A 14825-nucleotide genomic window follows, 5' to 3' on the forward strand; every position below is an offset into this window, starting at 1 on the left:
TGCCACATAATTCTACTTTAAAACTGTGTATTGCCACATAATTCTACTTTAAAACTGTTTATTGCCACATAATCCTACTTTACATAATTCTACTTTAAAACTGTGTATTGCCACATAATTCTACTTGAAAACTGTTTATTGCCACATAATTCTACTTTACATAATTCTACTTTAAAACTGTGTATTGCCACATAATCCTACTTTGAAACTGTTTATTGCCACACAATTCTCTTTCAGTTTTGACTTCCACAGTAGCATTCTACTTCTGCTTTAAATTATGAATTTTTCATGTGACCTTGAATTCGAAATTAGCTTTCGTAAACGCGCATTCAACTCATTATTCTCCATTAGTTGCTGAATTCTAAATGAACGTCAGAATGGCTCATTTGACTTCGAATTCTCCACTAGTTTTGGATCACCGGTTGCTCTCAAAATTCTTCATTTAACTTCCCGTTTTCTAACTTTCCGTTTTCTAACTTCCCGTTTTCCTTCCAAGTAGGGGAGGAAGTGCCGTCAATGCAACCTTACGCGGTGCACTGTAGGCGCTACTTAAGGATCTTTGCAGCGTTCATTCCTTAGGCCCGTAGGCTGCAACCACTTTCGTTCCTTTCACCTCTGTTCATAATCTCCTTACTTCTTACTTTCCTCAACTCTCTCCTAACAAATTTTTAGTAGTGTAACTGAGAGGTTTTCCTCCTGTTACACCTTTCAAATCTTTTTTTACCCTCGATTTCAGTTTCAGCGCTGAATGACCTCATAGGTCCCAACGATTGGCCTAAATTCTATATTCTATTCTATTCTCGTTTTCTTACACGTTATTTTTCCATTAACTTTAAAATATCCGTTAACTTCAAATTCTATAATGGTAACTTTCGAATTATGCATTTGTAAGTTTTCCATTAATGTCTAAATTCATCTTTTGTCAGTTTTCTGTTAACTTCCAGATAGCGAAACCAGGCATTTCGCGAACTGCCTGAAATTTCAGGCAAATAGCGTAATGCACTTAGGGACATTAGATCCCCCCAGGGGCTAGTACTAAACACGGCGAAACAGTGACTCACCTACACTGTTTTGTCGTGTTTAGTACTAGCTCTAAGTGCATTTCGCTATCTGCCTGAAATTTCAGGCAGTCGTGAAATGCCTGGTTTCGCTATATGCCTGTAATATATATGCAAAACTTTCATCTACTTTCAAATTCTCTCTCCTCCTCCACCGCACTCTTCAGTTAGAGTTAACCTCTGAATTATATAATTTTATAAATGAACTTTCGAATTTTTTAGTTTTCCGTCAGCGTCAACTTTCGAGTCCTCTTTGTCATTAATGACTTTCATTCTCAGGTGAGCTTTCACTTATTCTCTCCACTTTAATCTTCTTCGATGTTCCTTGAAAACAATCTTGGACTTTCATCTCATTACCTTGGGGTTCCGTTTATTATATTTAATCGATTAAATTAATTTTACGTCGTTTTCAGAATTATTAAATTTAATTATTTTGTTGTGTATTTATTGTTTTATCTATTCATCAATTATTTCAGTATTGCGAATAATATTCCTTGTTAATTTTCATAACAGCCGTGTTTTTGCGTTTATAATAATTTTTTAAGTTTCAGAATGCCCTATACGTTTTCTTTATTCCGTTTTCTTTCATTTTTTTTTTCTTCAAGTTCCTGTACTCATATCTAAGTCTTTTACATTTCCCAAGTGTTCACGTTTCCTACATTTTTTTACCAAAATATTTGGTTATTGTAATACTATCTGTCAAGGGATGCCACTTTACGCGTCTCTCTCTCTCTCTCTCTCTCTCGCCATGTGCGCGCCATGTGCGTGTGTGTGTGTGTGTGTGTGTGTGTGTGTGTGTGTGTGGCCTCTCTTCCCATTTTTTCTCCCGTCTTCGCTTTACATATTGAATTTTGCAATTGCAATTTCCTCGTTGATTCCTGAATTTCCATTTTCAATTCGCGGAATGTCGATCTTATTCTGCCCCTGATAACTTGTTTAAAGTTGTCGTCTGGTATATATGTATATTTATAAAGCCTTTGGTGTAACGGCCGCTCTCGATGTATAGTGTAACACATTATGTTACAGGTAGATATTGAAACCAGGCATTTCGCAAACTGCCTGAAATTTCAGGCAGATAGCGAAATGCACTTAGGGACATTTGATCCCCCCCTCCCTCCAAGGGGTTAGTACTAAACACGGCGAAACAGTGACTCACCTACACTGTTTCGCCGTGTTTAGTGCTATTCCCTTGGGGGGTTTCAAATGTATTTCGTCGTGTTTAGTACTACTCCCTGGGGGAATCAAATGTCCTTAAGTGCATTTCGCTATCTGCCTGAAATTTCAGGCAGTTCGCGAAATACCTAGTTTCGCTATCTGCCTGTAACACATATACGGTGACACAACAGGGCTTATGCTAGCACCACTCATCCATCTCCCCTCCCCCTACTCTCTCTCTCTCTCTCTCTCTCTCTCTCTCTCTTGTGTTTTGAATTTAAAGTTCACTGATGTGTTTTGTGTTATATACCAGTTTAAAGTTCAGTGTGTAGTTTGTCGTTTCACTGATTTTTTAAATGGTATATACCAGTTATCAAGCAGGAGACTTTGAGAGGAAGCATCGGAAATAACACGTTACGGATTAGACATGCGAGACCAAATTGGACAGATGATATCCTTGGATAAATGAAAGTGCTTCGGTAATTTATAGAAAAACACCCAATAAAAACTGTATATTAGGATTAGTTTATGTCTGATAATGCTTGTAGAAGTAACCTTCTGAACCTCTACTTAGAGAACGGAGCACGCGAGATGCTGTGGTAGGCTCTTGATAACGTAGTGAAGTCACTGAACAGGTTTCTTAGTTATGTCTGGCGAGGGAAAGGTCTCGAAGGAATGTGGGAGAAAAGTCATCGTTCCACTGTCGAAGGTGAAGATAAAAAGGGCATATTTGAGAATTATAGGGGGCACGCTTTTACTTAGCACACCAGGGAAGGATTTTAACAAATGAAACTGACGATAGAAGGACTGATAAGGGTAAGAATAGTGTGGGTTTACAGGATAGGAGGGCGTGTAAGATGAAGGGTTTGTTATGGGAAGCAATTACGTGAGAATCTTGAAAATAAACTAAAATAGTACTATTAGAAAATACTGTTTATCTGAGAAGATTGGAAATGAATTCAAATAGGACTATTAGCACACAGACTTAGAAAATACTGTTTATCTGAGAAGATTGAAAATGAATTCAAATAGTACTAAGTAATAGCACACAGTCTTAGAAAATACTATTTATCTGAGAAGATTGAAAATGAATTCAAATAGTACTAAGTATTAGCACACACAGACTTAAAAAATACTGTTTATCTGAGAAGATTGAAAATGAATTCAAATAGTACTATTATCACACACAGACTTAGAAAATGCTGTTTATCTGAGTAGATTGAAAATGAATTCAAATAGTACTATTAGCACAGACAGACTTAGAAAATACTGTGGCACAGATAGACTTGGAAAATACTGTTCATGATAGAATCAACAGAAAAGCAGCGTTGTGGGTATTTATTATATAAGAAGATATAAAAGATAAGCTACTGGGAGCGATGAAAATATTTTATTATGGAAGCGAAGCATGAGGAGATTATGTAGAAAGGAGAGTGAGTGGTTTGGTGTAAATTGGATCAGAGATTAGGTTGTCATATGTCTTGTTGGCCGTCAAATATCTTCAAATGAGTAATGTGATAAAGAGAAAGGCGATTAAAATGTAGGTGCAAAAATACGGGAAAAGAAAATGAGCTTCAAATGGAGTGTTGAATGGTTGACATTTGTAGATGATGCGGTAGTGATTGGAGATAGGGACTGGATAAAGTTGAATGTAACTGGTAGGAAGTAAGATTACAATTATGAAAGTAAATAGAAATGAGGATGATTTAACAATGAATGTTTATGTGAATGGTGAAAGAATGGAAGTGGATAATTCGTCGAGTTATTTGTGAGCAAATGTAACATTGTGTTAGGATGAGAGGAAAGGTGAATTACAAAATAAGTGAAGTGACATGTATTTGCAGATGTCAACCGTATTAAACCGGTGTGTATCCACCTGCGCGTCATTATATACACCCGTTTCTGCATCTTTCTACATATTAATAAACGATATCATCGATCCCAGAGGGGCTAGTACTAAACGCGGAGTCCAACCGAGATTCCGCCATGTTTAGTACTACCTCGGAGGTGAGACGCGTAGGTGGATACTTACTGGGGTAATACCGAAGTCGAATTCTTGTACACGATTTTGACTCTAAGAAAGATTTCGTCAGCTGAATTCGAATTAGCGAAGCTTGGAGAATGAAAATAAACACAATGTCGTAAGAAGTATATCCGTATTATTTCCCCATGGGAGACTTATCAAAGTAAATATGAGATAGCGCTGTTTGTAGAAGGTATCTTATGGTTATCCAAAGGCCATTTGTCATTTACCTAACACTATATTATATATATATATATATATATATATATATATATATATATATATATATATATATATATACATGTATTTATATATAAATATAGTTCTTGATCAGATTATCTCCCAAGTTACACCTTGTTCAATAACATGGCATTTAGATCACATTTTCACTTTAAAGATTTAGATAGTGAGTCCCAAGTTCCGTAGACATTGTTCATTCCCAGATTTTATTGTCTCAAGATTCATCTCACTGTGTGCGTGTGCTCTGTAGTCCTAAGATCAACAGATCTTGTTCATTCCTCCCAAAATCTACAATTTGTGAGCATTAAAAATTCACAGATCCTTTATAATTGCAAAATCCTGCAGCTTTCACTCAAAAGATTGGTTTACCATGTTCCATCCAAACGTATCTTTTTTTTTTTTTTTTTTGTCTCTGAGTCTGTAAATAATAGCTTACAGTCAAGGCTTCAGTGATCTCATCCAGTCCCAAAATCCAAGACTCCTTTTGCCGAACGCGAGGTCAAACTCCACCTGTGTTTGGATATCTGATATCCGCTTGGTACGGGCAGTTAGACCCTGTCCCTCGGCGAAGGTAAACACCTCGTTCTCCCTCATTCCAGTAAGCGCCTCTGTAAACAAAAGAGTGGTTACCCCTGTCGGGATCTTTGGGCTTACGCTTACAGACAGAGAGTGGTTCATTCCTCCCGTGCGAAGTCACGAGTGGCTGTTGTTGATTACTTGGAGGTCCTTGGTTCAAGTAGTGTGTAGAGTTCACCCCGCGATGGTTGACCAGCTAACTTGGGCTTACACAGAGCCACAGATCTGATACTGTTACTTCCATTGTTCTTTAGTGACCATCTGTTGTTCTTGTGCAAAAAATTATTGTTATTATTAGTGCTGTTATTTGGTGGAAGTTTGATTCGAGCTTCTCTTCACCATGTATAGACAGTTTTAATTGTCTGTCTGATTTGTCAGTAAGAAGTGATGGTTTTCCAACAAATCTTAAAAAGATTGAATTGCTCTTGATGGCCTGGAAATGTGTAGGATTATGTGCTAACCCTTTCCTTGCATTTAAAGCATTTTCAAATTAAATTGATTAATAGTTGAATGAATAAGAAAACTGATGAGTAATATTTTGACCGTTGTGACTTCATCCATCTAGTGATGGGTGTAAGGAAGTTCCCTTGATCACATTTGGTTAATTGATACCCAATGTAGCCCTGGTGTTATGAGTTTGTATATAATCAAAAATGATATTTGTGTAATGACATTTTGCACATGTACTGCCTATTGTGCATGAAATCCAGTGACAATGTTCCCTCTTCTATGTGTAATTTTGTTTTTTTCAGAAAGGTCCTAGAAATAATATCTTTTGCAAGTAGAGACAAATAAACTGAAAGAAAAACAGTGACAATAAATCTTAAGTGAGTGAAATCAGCCAGGCTATATAGTGACTCGTACTTGGAAAGTTCTCTGAGAAACCTTGTATCATTTCAGAAGGTCTATATAAGTTTAACAACTTTTGAATAATATCCAAAGTCCATTACACGCCCTGTGATGAGGGTCTTAATATGTACATAAGACCCCTTGTCTTGAATCCCACTCCTTACATGCATGGTATGGCACCCATTTGGGCCCAGAAGTGAGACGCTCTCCTCTGCTCGCCGTGTCGGCCGCGGGTGTGTGGACTGATGCTGGGTGGGGGGGTGCAGGCGTGGAAAGAAGCCCTTTGTTAGCGCCACCAACGGTTACTAGTGCTAGTGGTGGCAGTGGTGGTGGCGGTGGTGGACGAGGTGGAGGACGAGGTGGAGGCCGGAGTGGTCGTGCACCGCATTATCACACACACTATCAGCACCCATCACGACCACTGCCTCGACCTCGCACACCAGGTCCTCCACCACTGCGACCATCACGGCCTCACACCCCTCGGTATCATCACCACAGCTACCACCAGCCCCTGCGACAGTCGCGCCACGCCGCGAGCACTGCGCCCAGCACACCGTTGCCGGCGACATCGCCACTACCTGAACAGGGTAGTGGTCTGTTGAGCACACCCACGTATAAGATCACTGCTGCGGCTGCTAAAGGTAGCACGAGCAGCACCAGCGCTTGTAACGTTAGCGTAGCCCCTGGAGAAGAAGATGCCGTGAACTTAGAGCAACAACAGCACCATCAGGTGGGGTGGTGTTGCCCTGCTCCCGTAGCTAGAGTGGGCACCTGCGACCCTCTGTCCGGCTGCCTTGACGCTGATGCTGCGTACGTCTGCACTGCTCTAGCCCCATCGTGTTTCCTCATTCAGAAAGTGCGCGAGGTAAGTCGCCGTTTGATCCCTTTCGCTGACTTCCAGGAAAATGCTTAATATTATGTTATGGATTACTGTTAGTTCATTAATTTTGTAGTTTCTAGCATCGTACATAGCGTTGTTTTATTTGTCTTCATTTATATCTTTCTCAGTTTATTATTTGATTTATTTGAAATGGTATTAGTAGTTCTGTACACAAAAGTAAACCCACTTTTTTATCTACTTGTACAAAACTTCTATTCACATTGGTCTTGATGCAGGAGATAAGGACTGGCTGCAAGTGGTAAGTTTACTTACAATGGACTGGGTTCTAGAGTGGCAAGTGAACAGTATGGTTACTCTTCATCACAGCATAAAAGTACCAGTACTGAAGCTTATTTGTATAATTGTAGTAGAAATTTTGCAATCATCTGAATTGTGTCACTTACTGATGTGTTGTTGCTCCAATAATAGAAGGTGAATATAACCAACATGAATGAGCTTCATGAAAGGGCTGAGTAAGCCTGGAGTTTAGTTACCTCATCTGATATATAAATGAGGCTTTTTTGTTCAGTTATTTTCATAGTTCACCAAAAATTCTGTACAGTAACTGCATAATTAATCGCCAAGTCTAAAAATTAAGTCTCAAATTTTAAAGCAAAATTCTTGAATTGCTGTATAATTAAAATTATCATTTATTGTAGACTCATTGGCTGAATTAGACACCTCAGTCAATTACTGAGGGCCCTAGCAGAGTTAACTTGTAAGATTATATCATAGCAGATTCCTTATTACATTTGTATAAAAGAGCGTTACTAATTATTGTACATAGTCCTCTACCCTCCAGTGGAAAGTATTTGGCTAGTAACTCCCATATCCTTATAAAGGCAGTTTAATGAGGGTCAGCGTTTACAATTCTTGTGGGCTGTCTTGCTTGCCGTATGGTACAGAGTGATGGCTTACTCGAGAGTACCAGCTCAAAAGGCTTGATAGCTTTTGTCGCTGCTGTTTTAGAGAGATCCTTGGGGTTGTCTGTCATCACAAAGTGACCAATGTGGAGGGCCTGAATGTGGTTAATTCCTTCGCCCTTTATAACCAAAGCAGCTGAAGAAATCTGTATGGAGAAATACAGAGTAGAAAAAGGTTAAGTATACCTTAGTTTAACCAGACCAGTGAGCTGATTAACAGCTCTCCTAGGGCTGGCCCGAAGGATTAGATTTATTTTACGTGGCTAAGAACCAATTGGTTACCTAGCAATGGGACCTACAGCTTATTTTGGAAGACCCAAACCACATTATAGCGAGAAATGAATTTCTATCACCAGAAATAAATTCCTCTAATTATTCATTGGCCGGTCGGAGAATCGGACGCGGGGACCAGCAGAGTGCTAGCTGAGAACGGTAACCACCCGTCCAATGAGGAACTAAGAAAAGCTGGGAGACCACTTTTACACTTTTTCTGACATAGATCAAACGCTGTGGAGTGTGATCTATGTATATCTATGCAAAATAAATGATTTGAAGAAACCTTCCAGGACCAAGGTCTCTGGATATGATGGGTCAGATGAGGCTGTGGTGAAGGCAAGAGAAGTGGTTAGATGGTATAAATTGTACACACAACCTGATCAGTAGTGCTCAGGAGAGACACAGTAGTTGAGGCTAGTGAAATCTTGCTCAGTGTCTTGTGATGCTTCCTTGAGAGTTATGCAATATTCCATTGCCACAGTTTACAAAGGATGTTAGATTTCTATATGAAATGGAGTCATTAAAGTGAAAGTGTTTAACCAAGTTAAGAAGATTTCTTAGAAGGCCATGAATTTGTCACGATGCTGGTCTAAAATTACATTTCCTTAGAGGCCCATGAGCTTGTATGGATGATTTTCAAATTACCCCAGTCCTTCTTCTGACTGGTGTAACAAGTTTGGTAAATATTTCAGGGAAGCTGCAACTCATTTAAAGCATGGTTGCTAAAAAGAAAGAAAGAAAGAACAATATGCTATTATGGTAACCATGAATGACAAAGCATATTATGGTAAATCCTGATATCTTGGGATTCTGTTGTTAAGGTCCTTTCACGATGGGTTATAAAAAGTAAACCAAGAGTTCTTCAGGTATTTAACAGAGAAGATGACATTCAGTTTCTGAAGAAAAAACCGTAATTCTGTAATACTGAATGCGTGAGTTGCAAGTCATGTGAACATTCAAAAGATCCGCTATGTAGCTGAATGAGCATTTTCTTTATAATTTATAAATGAACAGTCTTTCAAAGTCTTTGTGAGGTTTGTTGTTCCATTATGTTACTGAGTCAGATCAGAAGGTCGGAGATTTTCTCAGCAATAAAAATAGAAATGGAAAGCAAATTAAAACCACGTCAGGTGACCAACACTAGAGTTGTTGTAGATGGTATACATAGTATAAAATAAGCAGATGAAATGAATTCTGCAGCTGTTTGCTCTTACGTGATTTGAAAGTAAGTGCAGCATTAGAACAAAGACTTTACTGCTTGGTCGATCTCATTCAGTGCCTTACCCTTTACTTGATCATTCTGAATATTTAACAGTACTTTATATTGCCTTCTAGTCCAAGCTTTCGCTTGTGTTGTAATTAAAACATATATCAATTTGCCAAATAACTAATTGTCATCTGTGGATTTTTTTTATAACTACATTAATGCTGATGTAGATTTTTCTCAGTTTTAGTTTTCTGAAAAGAAAACTATTGTGCCGGCTTTGGCCGTCTGCACTTTTTTCTGTCCCTCCTCAGATCTTAAAAACTACTGAGGCTAGAGGGCTGCGAATTGGTATATTGATCATCCACCCTCCATTCATCAAACATACCAAATTGCAGCCCTCTAGCCTTGGTAGTTTTTAAATTATTTAAGGTTAAAGTTAAGCCATAATTGTGCTTCTGGCAACGATAAAGGATAAGCCAATCACCGGGACTTGGTTAAAGTTTGATGGGCCACGGCTCACACAGCATTATACAGAGACCACAGAAAGATAGATCTATTATCGGTGGCCTTGATTATATGCTGTAGTGGCTGTACGGAAAACTTGATTGCGCCAAAGAAACTTCGCTACATTTTTTGCTTGTTTTTCAATATTCTTAGTGGCATGTTTTTCCCAGTAATTTAACTTTTTTAGCCATTGTTGGACGATTTCGCAAGGAAATATCTGCTGTTGCTGTAAGAGCCTTTTCCTCTTGAGTACGAGTAGGCTACTCATTTCACCACCGCTTGTTATGTTCTGGTAAAGTTACCCGATACCAACTGCTCAGTTCCAGAGGCCCTTTGTTTCCATTACTGTGACACAGTCGAACAGTAATGCAGACAGTGTCATTACTGCTGGCGCTGTTAGTTTAGCGGAAGTTGTAGTAATGTTGTTATTAAAGTTTTCCTACTGCTTGCTCTCTCTCTCTCTCTCTCTCTCTCTCTCTCTCTCTCTCTCTCTCTCTCTCTGTCGCTTGCCGTAGCGGTCGCAAGTACAGGACGATGCTCAGAAGGCTTCTTATCGTAAGTTCTTGAAGCTTCCAGTCTTTTTTTTTAAGGTTTATGTTCAGTGTTATGATTATGTTCTTTGGGAAGTGAAATGAATGTTCTTTTCCCAACTCTTGTTATATAATGCAAGATAAGTTTTCATCTGATAATTATCATTTGTACTTAGTTTTCCTGTGCTGTGATATGTTCATTCCCCTGTTGTAGAAATGGGCTCTTCAAAACCATTAGGATTTGTGGGTGCTTGTGTTTTCAAAAGCATCAGGGTTTGTGGGTGCTTGTGTTTTCAAAAGCATCAGGGTTTGTGGGTGCTTGTGTTTTCAAAAGCATTAGGGTTTGTTGGTGCTTGTTTTTAAAAGCATTAGGGTTTGAGGGTGCTTGTGCGAATATTTTTTTTCACGTGTGTCAAGGAATGAACAAGGTGTCATTTTATGGTCTTTGTGTTATTACTTAAACTGGCTACTGAGTTGCAGTAAATTTCTATCAGATAATTTAATCATTTTATGCTGTTTGTGTTATTACTTAAACTGGCTACTGAGGTGCAGTAAATTTCCATAAGAAAATTTAATACCTTTTATAAATAATGAAAAAATGCTTCATGTTTAATGTAAGATAGGTTTAGGGACCTGTTTCCTTGGAAGACATGATAATGTGTACCTTCAAAAAGTTGTGATATTTGCTCCAGAAAGTATAGTGATGAGCTCCATAAACGAGGAATGTTTGCTTCGTAGTAAGGACGTCTCTTCCATAAATAAGGGGGTTTTGCTCCACAGTCAAGTTGACAGCTCCATCATAACAATCAGAGATGGAGTGACAACAATTCCATTGTACTTCCGTCACTGTGACAATTTTCCATTCTCCATTTCCTTTAATAACCTCACAAATAAAAGTACAATGTAAAACTGTGTTGCATTTGTGTGTGTAGCTTTATTATATCTGTCCTGATTTCCAGACGCTTTTATTTTCTCATTTTCTCTGTGATAGAAAGACGCAACTTACAAACGGATTATAATAGAGTAGTTTCTGCTAGAATCGGATATTGCTGTCTGCCATATCCGAGAAATAGTATCATTAGATCCTGAGCACAGTCTGAAAAAAGGTATAACAAGGTGGGAAAAAAAAGGAAAGTAGGTCTTAATACGATCCATTACAAGGAAATTTCACAGTCCCTGAGAAGATTAATCTACAGTCTTCTTGTGATATTTCGTCTGTGTCGTTGTCGCATTGTTTATGCTGTCGCCATTACAGTTTTTGTGTCTAATGGCTTCGCTGGGGGCCACTGCGCATGAGGCGCACTGTACCTGAGATTCTTTGCAGCGTGCCTTCCTTAGACCCCTAGCTGCAACCCCTTTCGTTCCTTTTACTGTACCTCCTTTCATATTCTATCTCCCATCTTACTTTCCACCCTCCCCAACAAGTGATTCATAGTGCAACTGCTTTGAGGTTTTCCTCCTGTTACACCTTTCAAACCTTTTACTATGTTTACGTTTCAGCGCTGAATGACCTCATAGGTCCCAGTGCTTGGTCTTTGGCCTAAATTCTACTATTCTCTCTCTCTCTCTTGCTCTCTCTCTTGTTATATCTTATGGCGTTGTTTTGGTGAAATTATTGTTATTATAAGTATCCTATTTTTTTTTTTCTCTCTGTCGTCATAGGTAGGTAGATAGCTTATGGTTTGGTGGTTGGTTCCCCAGAAAATTTATACCTTGACCTTTTTTTCAAAAAGGTTATTATTTTATTTTGTTTTCATTTTGATGATACTTTTCCATCAGGCAATTTTTTTTCACCTTGACCCTTTTTCAAGGTCAGAGGTCAGTTTAAGGGTCAACATTGTATTTTACTTTGATATTGATAAACCTTGGTGGTTACTGATTATTTTTCTCACATGCACTTATTTTATTTTTCAGCATGTGTTTTCAGTTTCAGTTTTCTGTAAAAGAAAACTATTTGTCTGTCCGTCCGCACTTTTTCTGTCCACCCTCAAACCTTAAAAACTGCTGAGGCTAGAGGGCTGCAAATTGGTATGTTGATGATCCGCCCTCTTATCATCAAACATACCAAATTGCAGCCCTCTACCTCAGAAGTTTTTATTTGATTTAAGGTTAAAGTTAACCATAATTGTGCTTCTGGCAGCTATATAGGATAGTCCACCACCAGGCCATGGTTAAAGTTTCATTGGCCGCGGCTCACACAGCATTATGCCGAGACCACCAAAAGATGGATCTATTTTCGGTGGCCTTGATTATACGCTGTAGCGGCTGGACAGAAAACTCGATTGCGCCGAACACAGACCGTGAAAATGTCTAAAAAAAAAAAAAAACTATAAAAGAACAATAGCGGAAGAACAAGACGCCTCTGATGGCGCCGGATTTGTTCTTAACGAAGCGGCGCGAGTAATCGGCGGGAAAAAAATCGCTTAATGAAACTATGTGTTCGAGTTCTAACTGCATCTGCATTCATTAAAACTTGAACTTCGTTCTTTTACTATGAAGTCACCTGAAGTTTTGATGAGCCGTTGTTTACGAGGGAAGAAGAAGAAGAAGAAGAAGAAGAAGAAGAAGAAGAAGAAGAAGAAGAAGAAGAAGAAGAAGGAGAAGAAGAAGGGCTAATGCTGATTATGGTGCTTTCACACTCTTCTTTTTTTTTCTCGGTCGGACACCGAGTTATAACGGTTGTTGGTGGTGCGGCTGAGTTGATAATGACATTGTGCAAACTCCATTATTTCATTTGGTTTTTTTTATTACGTGCACGGTTTAATTTAGAATATTTCCTTGATTGTATGAGCTTTTATTACTGTTTATCGCAGGTTACTGAACATAGACACACACACACACGCATACACATGGCGAACGAAAGTATAGACTCAGTCTTAGACCTATATTGAGCCATTCATTAATTTCACGCATTACATTCTCTTCTCATTTGCAAAGGACAGTCATACACTTGTTCCTATATTTATTCCTGTTTATTTATGAAAGTTTATGAAGCTTCTGCATGTGCAAGCAAGTGGCAGATGAAGCCGCGAGTGGCCAAGTTACGTAACAGTACGATATGTAACAGTACGATATGTATTATCTTATTATATATATAAAGTATTTGATAGGCTATTATCATTATTATATATATACTTGTTTCCAAAGTGTTTTAGCAAATTTTATACGCATACTAATCTATTATTATTATTATTATTATTATTATTATTATTAACTCGCACGATGCATCCCATCCCTTTTAACAGGACATGTTTATTAATATTATTAATATAATTATTTATATTATTGGTTGATTTCTAATATTCCCGGAAGCGTACAACAGCTGTTGATTTCTCCCTGACAGGTATGTAGTGGAGGAGGAGGGGGAGGAGGAGGAGGAGGCGCCGGAAGAGTCCCTGGAGTGGCAGGCGGAAGGAGAGGAGGGGGAGGTGGAGGAGGAGGAGGAGGAGGAGGCGCCCGTGCGGTTTGTGGATCGAGTGCCGCCGCCAGTTTGAATCCCGAAGCGACAGTATTCCAGCTTCCCAGCCCTGCCGACACCCCCACCCCTCAACAGCAAGGGGGAGGAGAGACCCCCCCTTTGCCCATGTCGTCGTCTTCGCCTTCGTCGGTGACGACGGCTGTGCCCCTCAATGGCTACCACACGCACGGTAAGTAGCTTGCGACGTGTTGCTTAGACTATGGGGTGCGTTCCTTGCATACGGAATTCCCCCATCTCTCTCTCTCTCTCTCTCTCTCTCTCTCTCTCTCTCTCTCTGTTTGTGTGTGTGTTTGTGAAGATCATTCACCCTCGTCTCAGCGTTGATGGATTCCGGTTTTTTTTTTTACGTTTTCTTTTTTTTTCCCATTTTTGCTTTTCGGTCACTAGTCTCGTAACAATGTTTCGGCGTGGTGCTACCTAGTGCCGTTGCGGTTCCGTTGCGAGGATGTTACGTAACGCTGATTTTTTTTCCCCCACCTTTTTTTTTAAATGGGATCGTTTCCAGTATACTGCTGATACGCCGTCGTGATGGGTAAAAAAGTAACGAGGCGTCTGTCATTCGAAGCATTCCGGTAACAAAGCAAGATGCCTGGATGTTCGGGAGTACTGTTTTGTTTAAAGCTTGATTGCTTTTGTAAGTTTTGTAATCTAACTGCGCTGTAACTTCTCTCAACACTTTAATGTACTCTTTGTACCTTACCAGCCGTTTGAACTCTCTTCTCCTGCATTTTAGTACTTCTGCTCTTCTCATTCTTCTTCTTTGGAATTATGTTATGATTTTTGGCCAGCGTTTTACATTCATCACCAAGATTTAGTTACCTGAGAGAGAGAGAGAGAGAGAGAGAGAGAGAGAGAGAGAGAGAGAGAGAGAGAGAGAGAGAAAATATGCATAGCTGTAAACTCTACATATGGATGAACCCGGAAAGTTGGACCAGAGATCTTGAATGACAATTGCATTCTTAACTAGAACCATTCTTCACCACTACTCATTTAGAAGCCATTTCATTCAGATCATGCGCAGCAGCAGCATTTATTTTTTCTAAATACTGCGTTTAAAAATGATCAAGTACTTTAATAATTTAAGGTACAAATTGGTGTGTCGCGAGTATCATGGGAATAGTACTAT

At 39.1% G+C, this 14825-nt stretch overlaps 1 protein-coding gene across 4 annotated transcripts in view; it reads left to right on the top strand.

Annotated features, from left to right (window-relative positions):
* The window catches only part of Larp4B (La-related protein 4B), an 88959-nt gene that overhangs the window by 24989 nt on the left and 49145 nt on the right, over positions 1-14825 (top strand). For all 4 annotated transcript variants that reach the window (XM_067129698.1, XM_067129695.1, XM_067129696.1 and 1 more), the window contains exons 2-3: positions 5805-6766; positions 13565-13868. In XM_067129698.1, coding sequence (XP_066985799.1) covers positions 13805-13868 — 64 coding nt within the window. In that variant the 5' untranslated portion in view covers positions 5805-6766; positions 13565-13804. The remainder of the gene's footprint in view (positions 1-5804; positions 6767-13564; positions 13869-14825) is intronic.

The sequence above is a fragment of the Macrobrachium rosenbergii genome, chromosome 27 (assembly GCF_040412425.1).
Source record: "Macrobrachium rosenbergii isolate ZJJX-2024 chromosome 27, ASM4041242v1, whole genome shotgun sequence".
Classification (NCBI taxonomy): Eukaryota; Metazoa; Arthropoda; class Malacostraca; order Decapoda; family Palaemonidae; genus Macrobrachium; species Macrobrachium rosenbergii.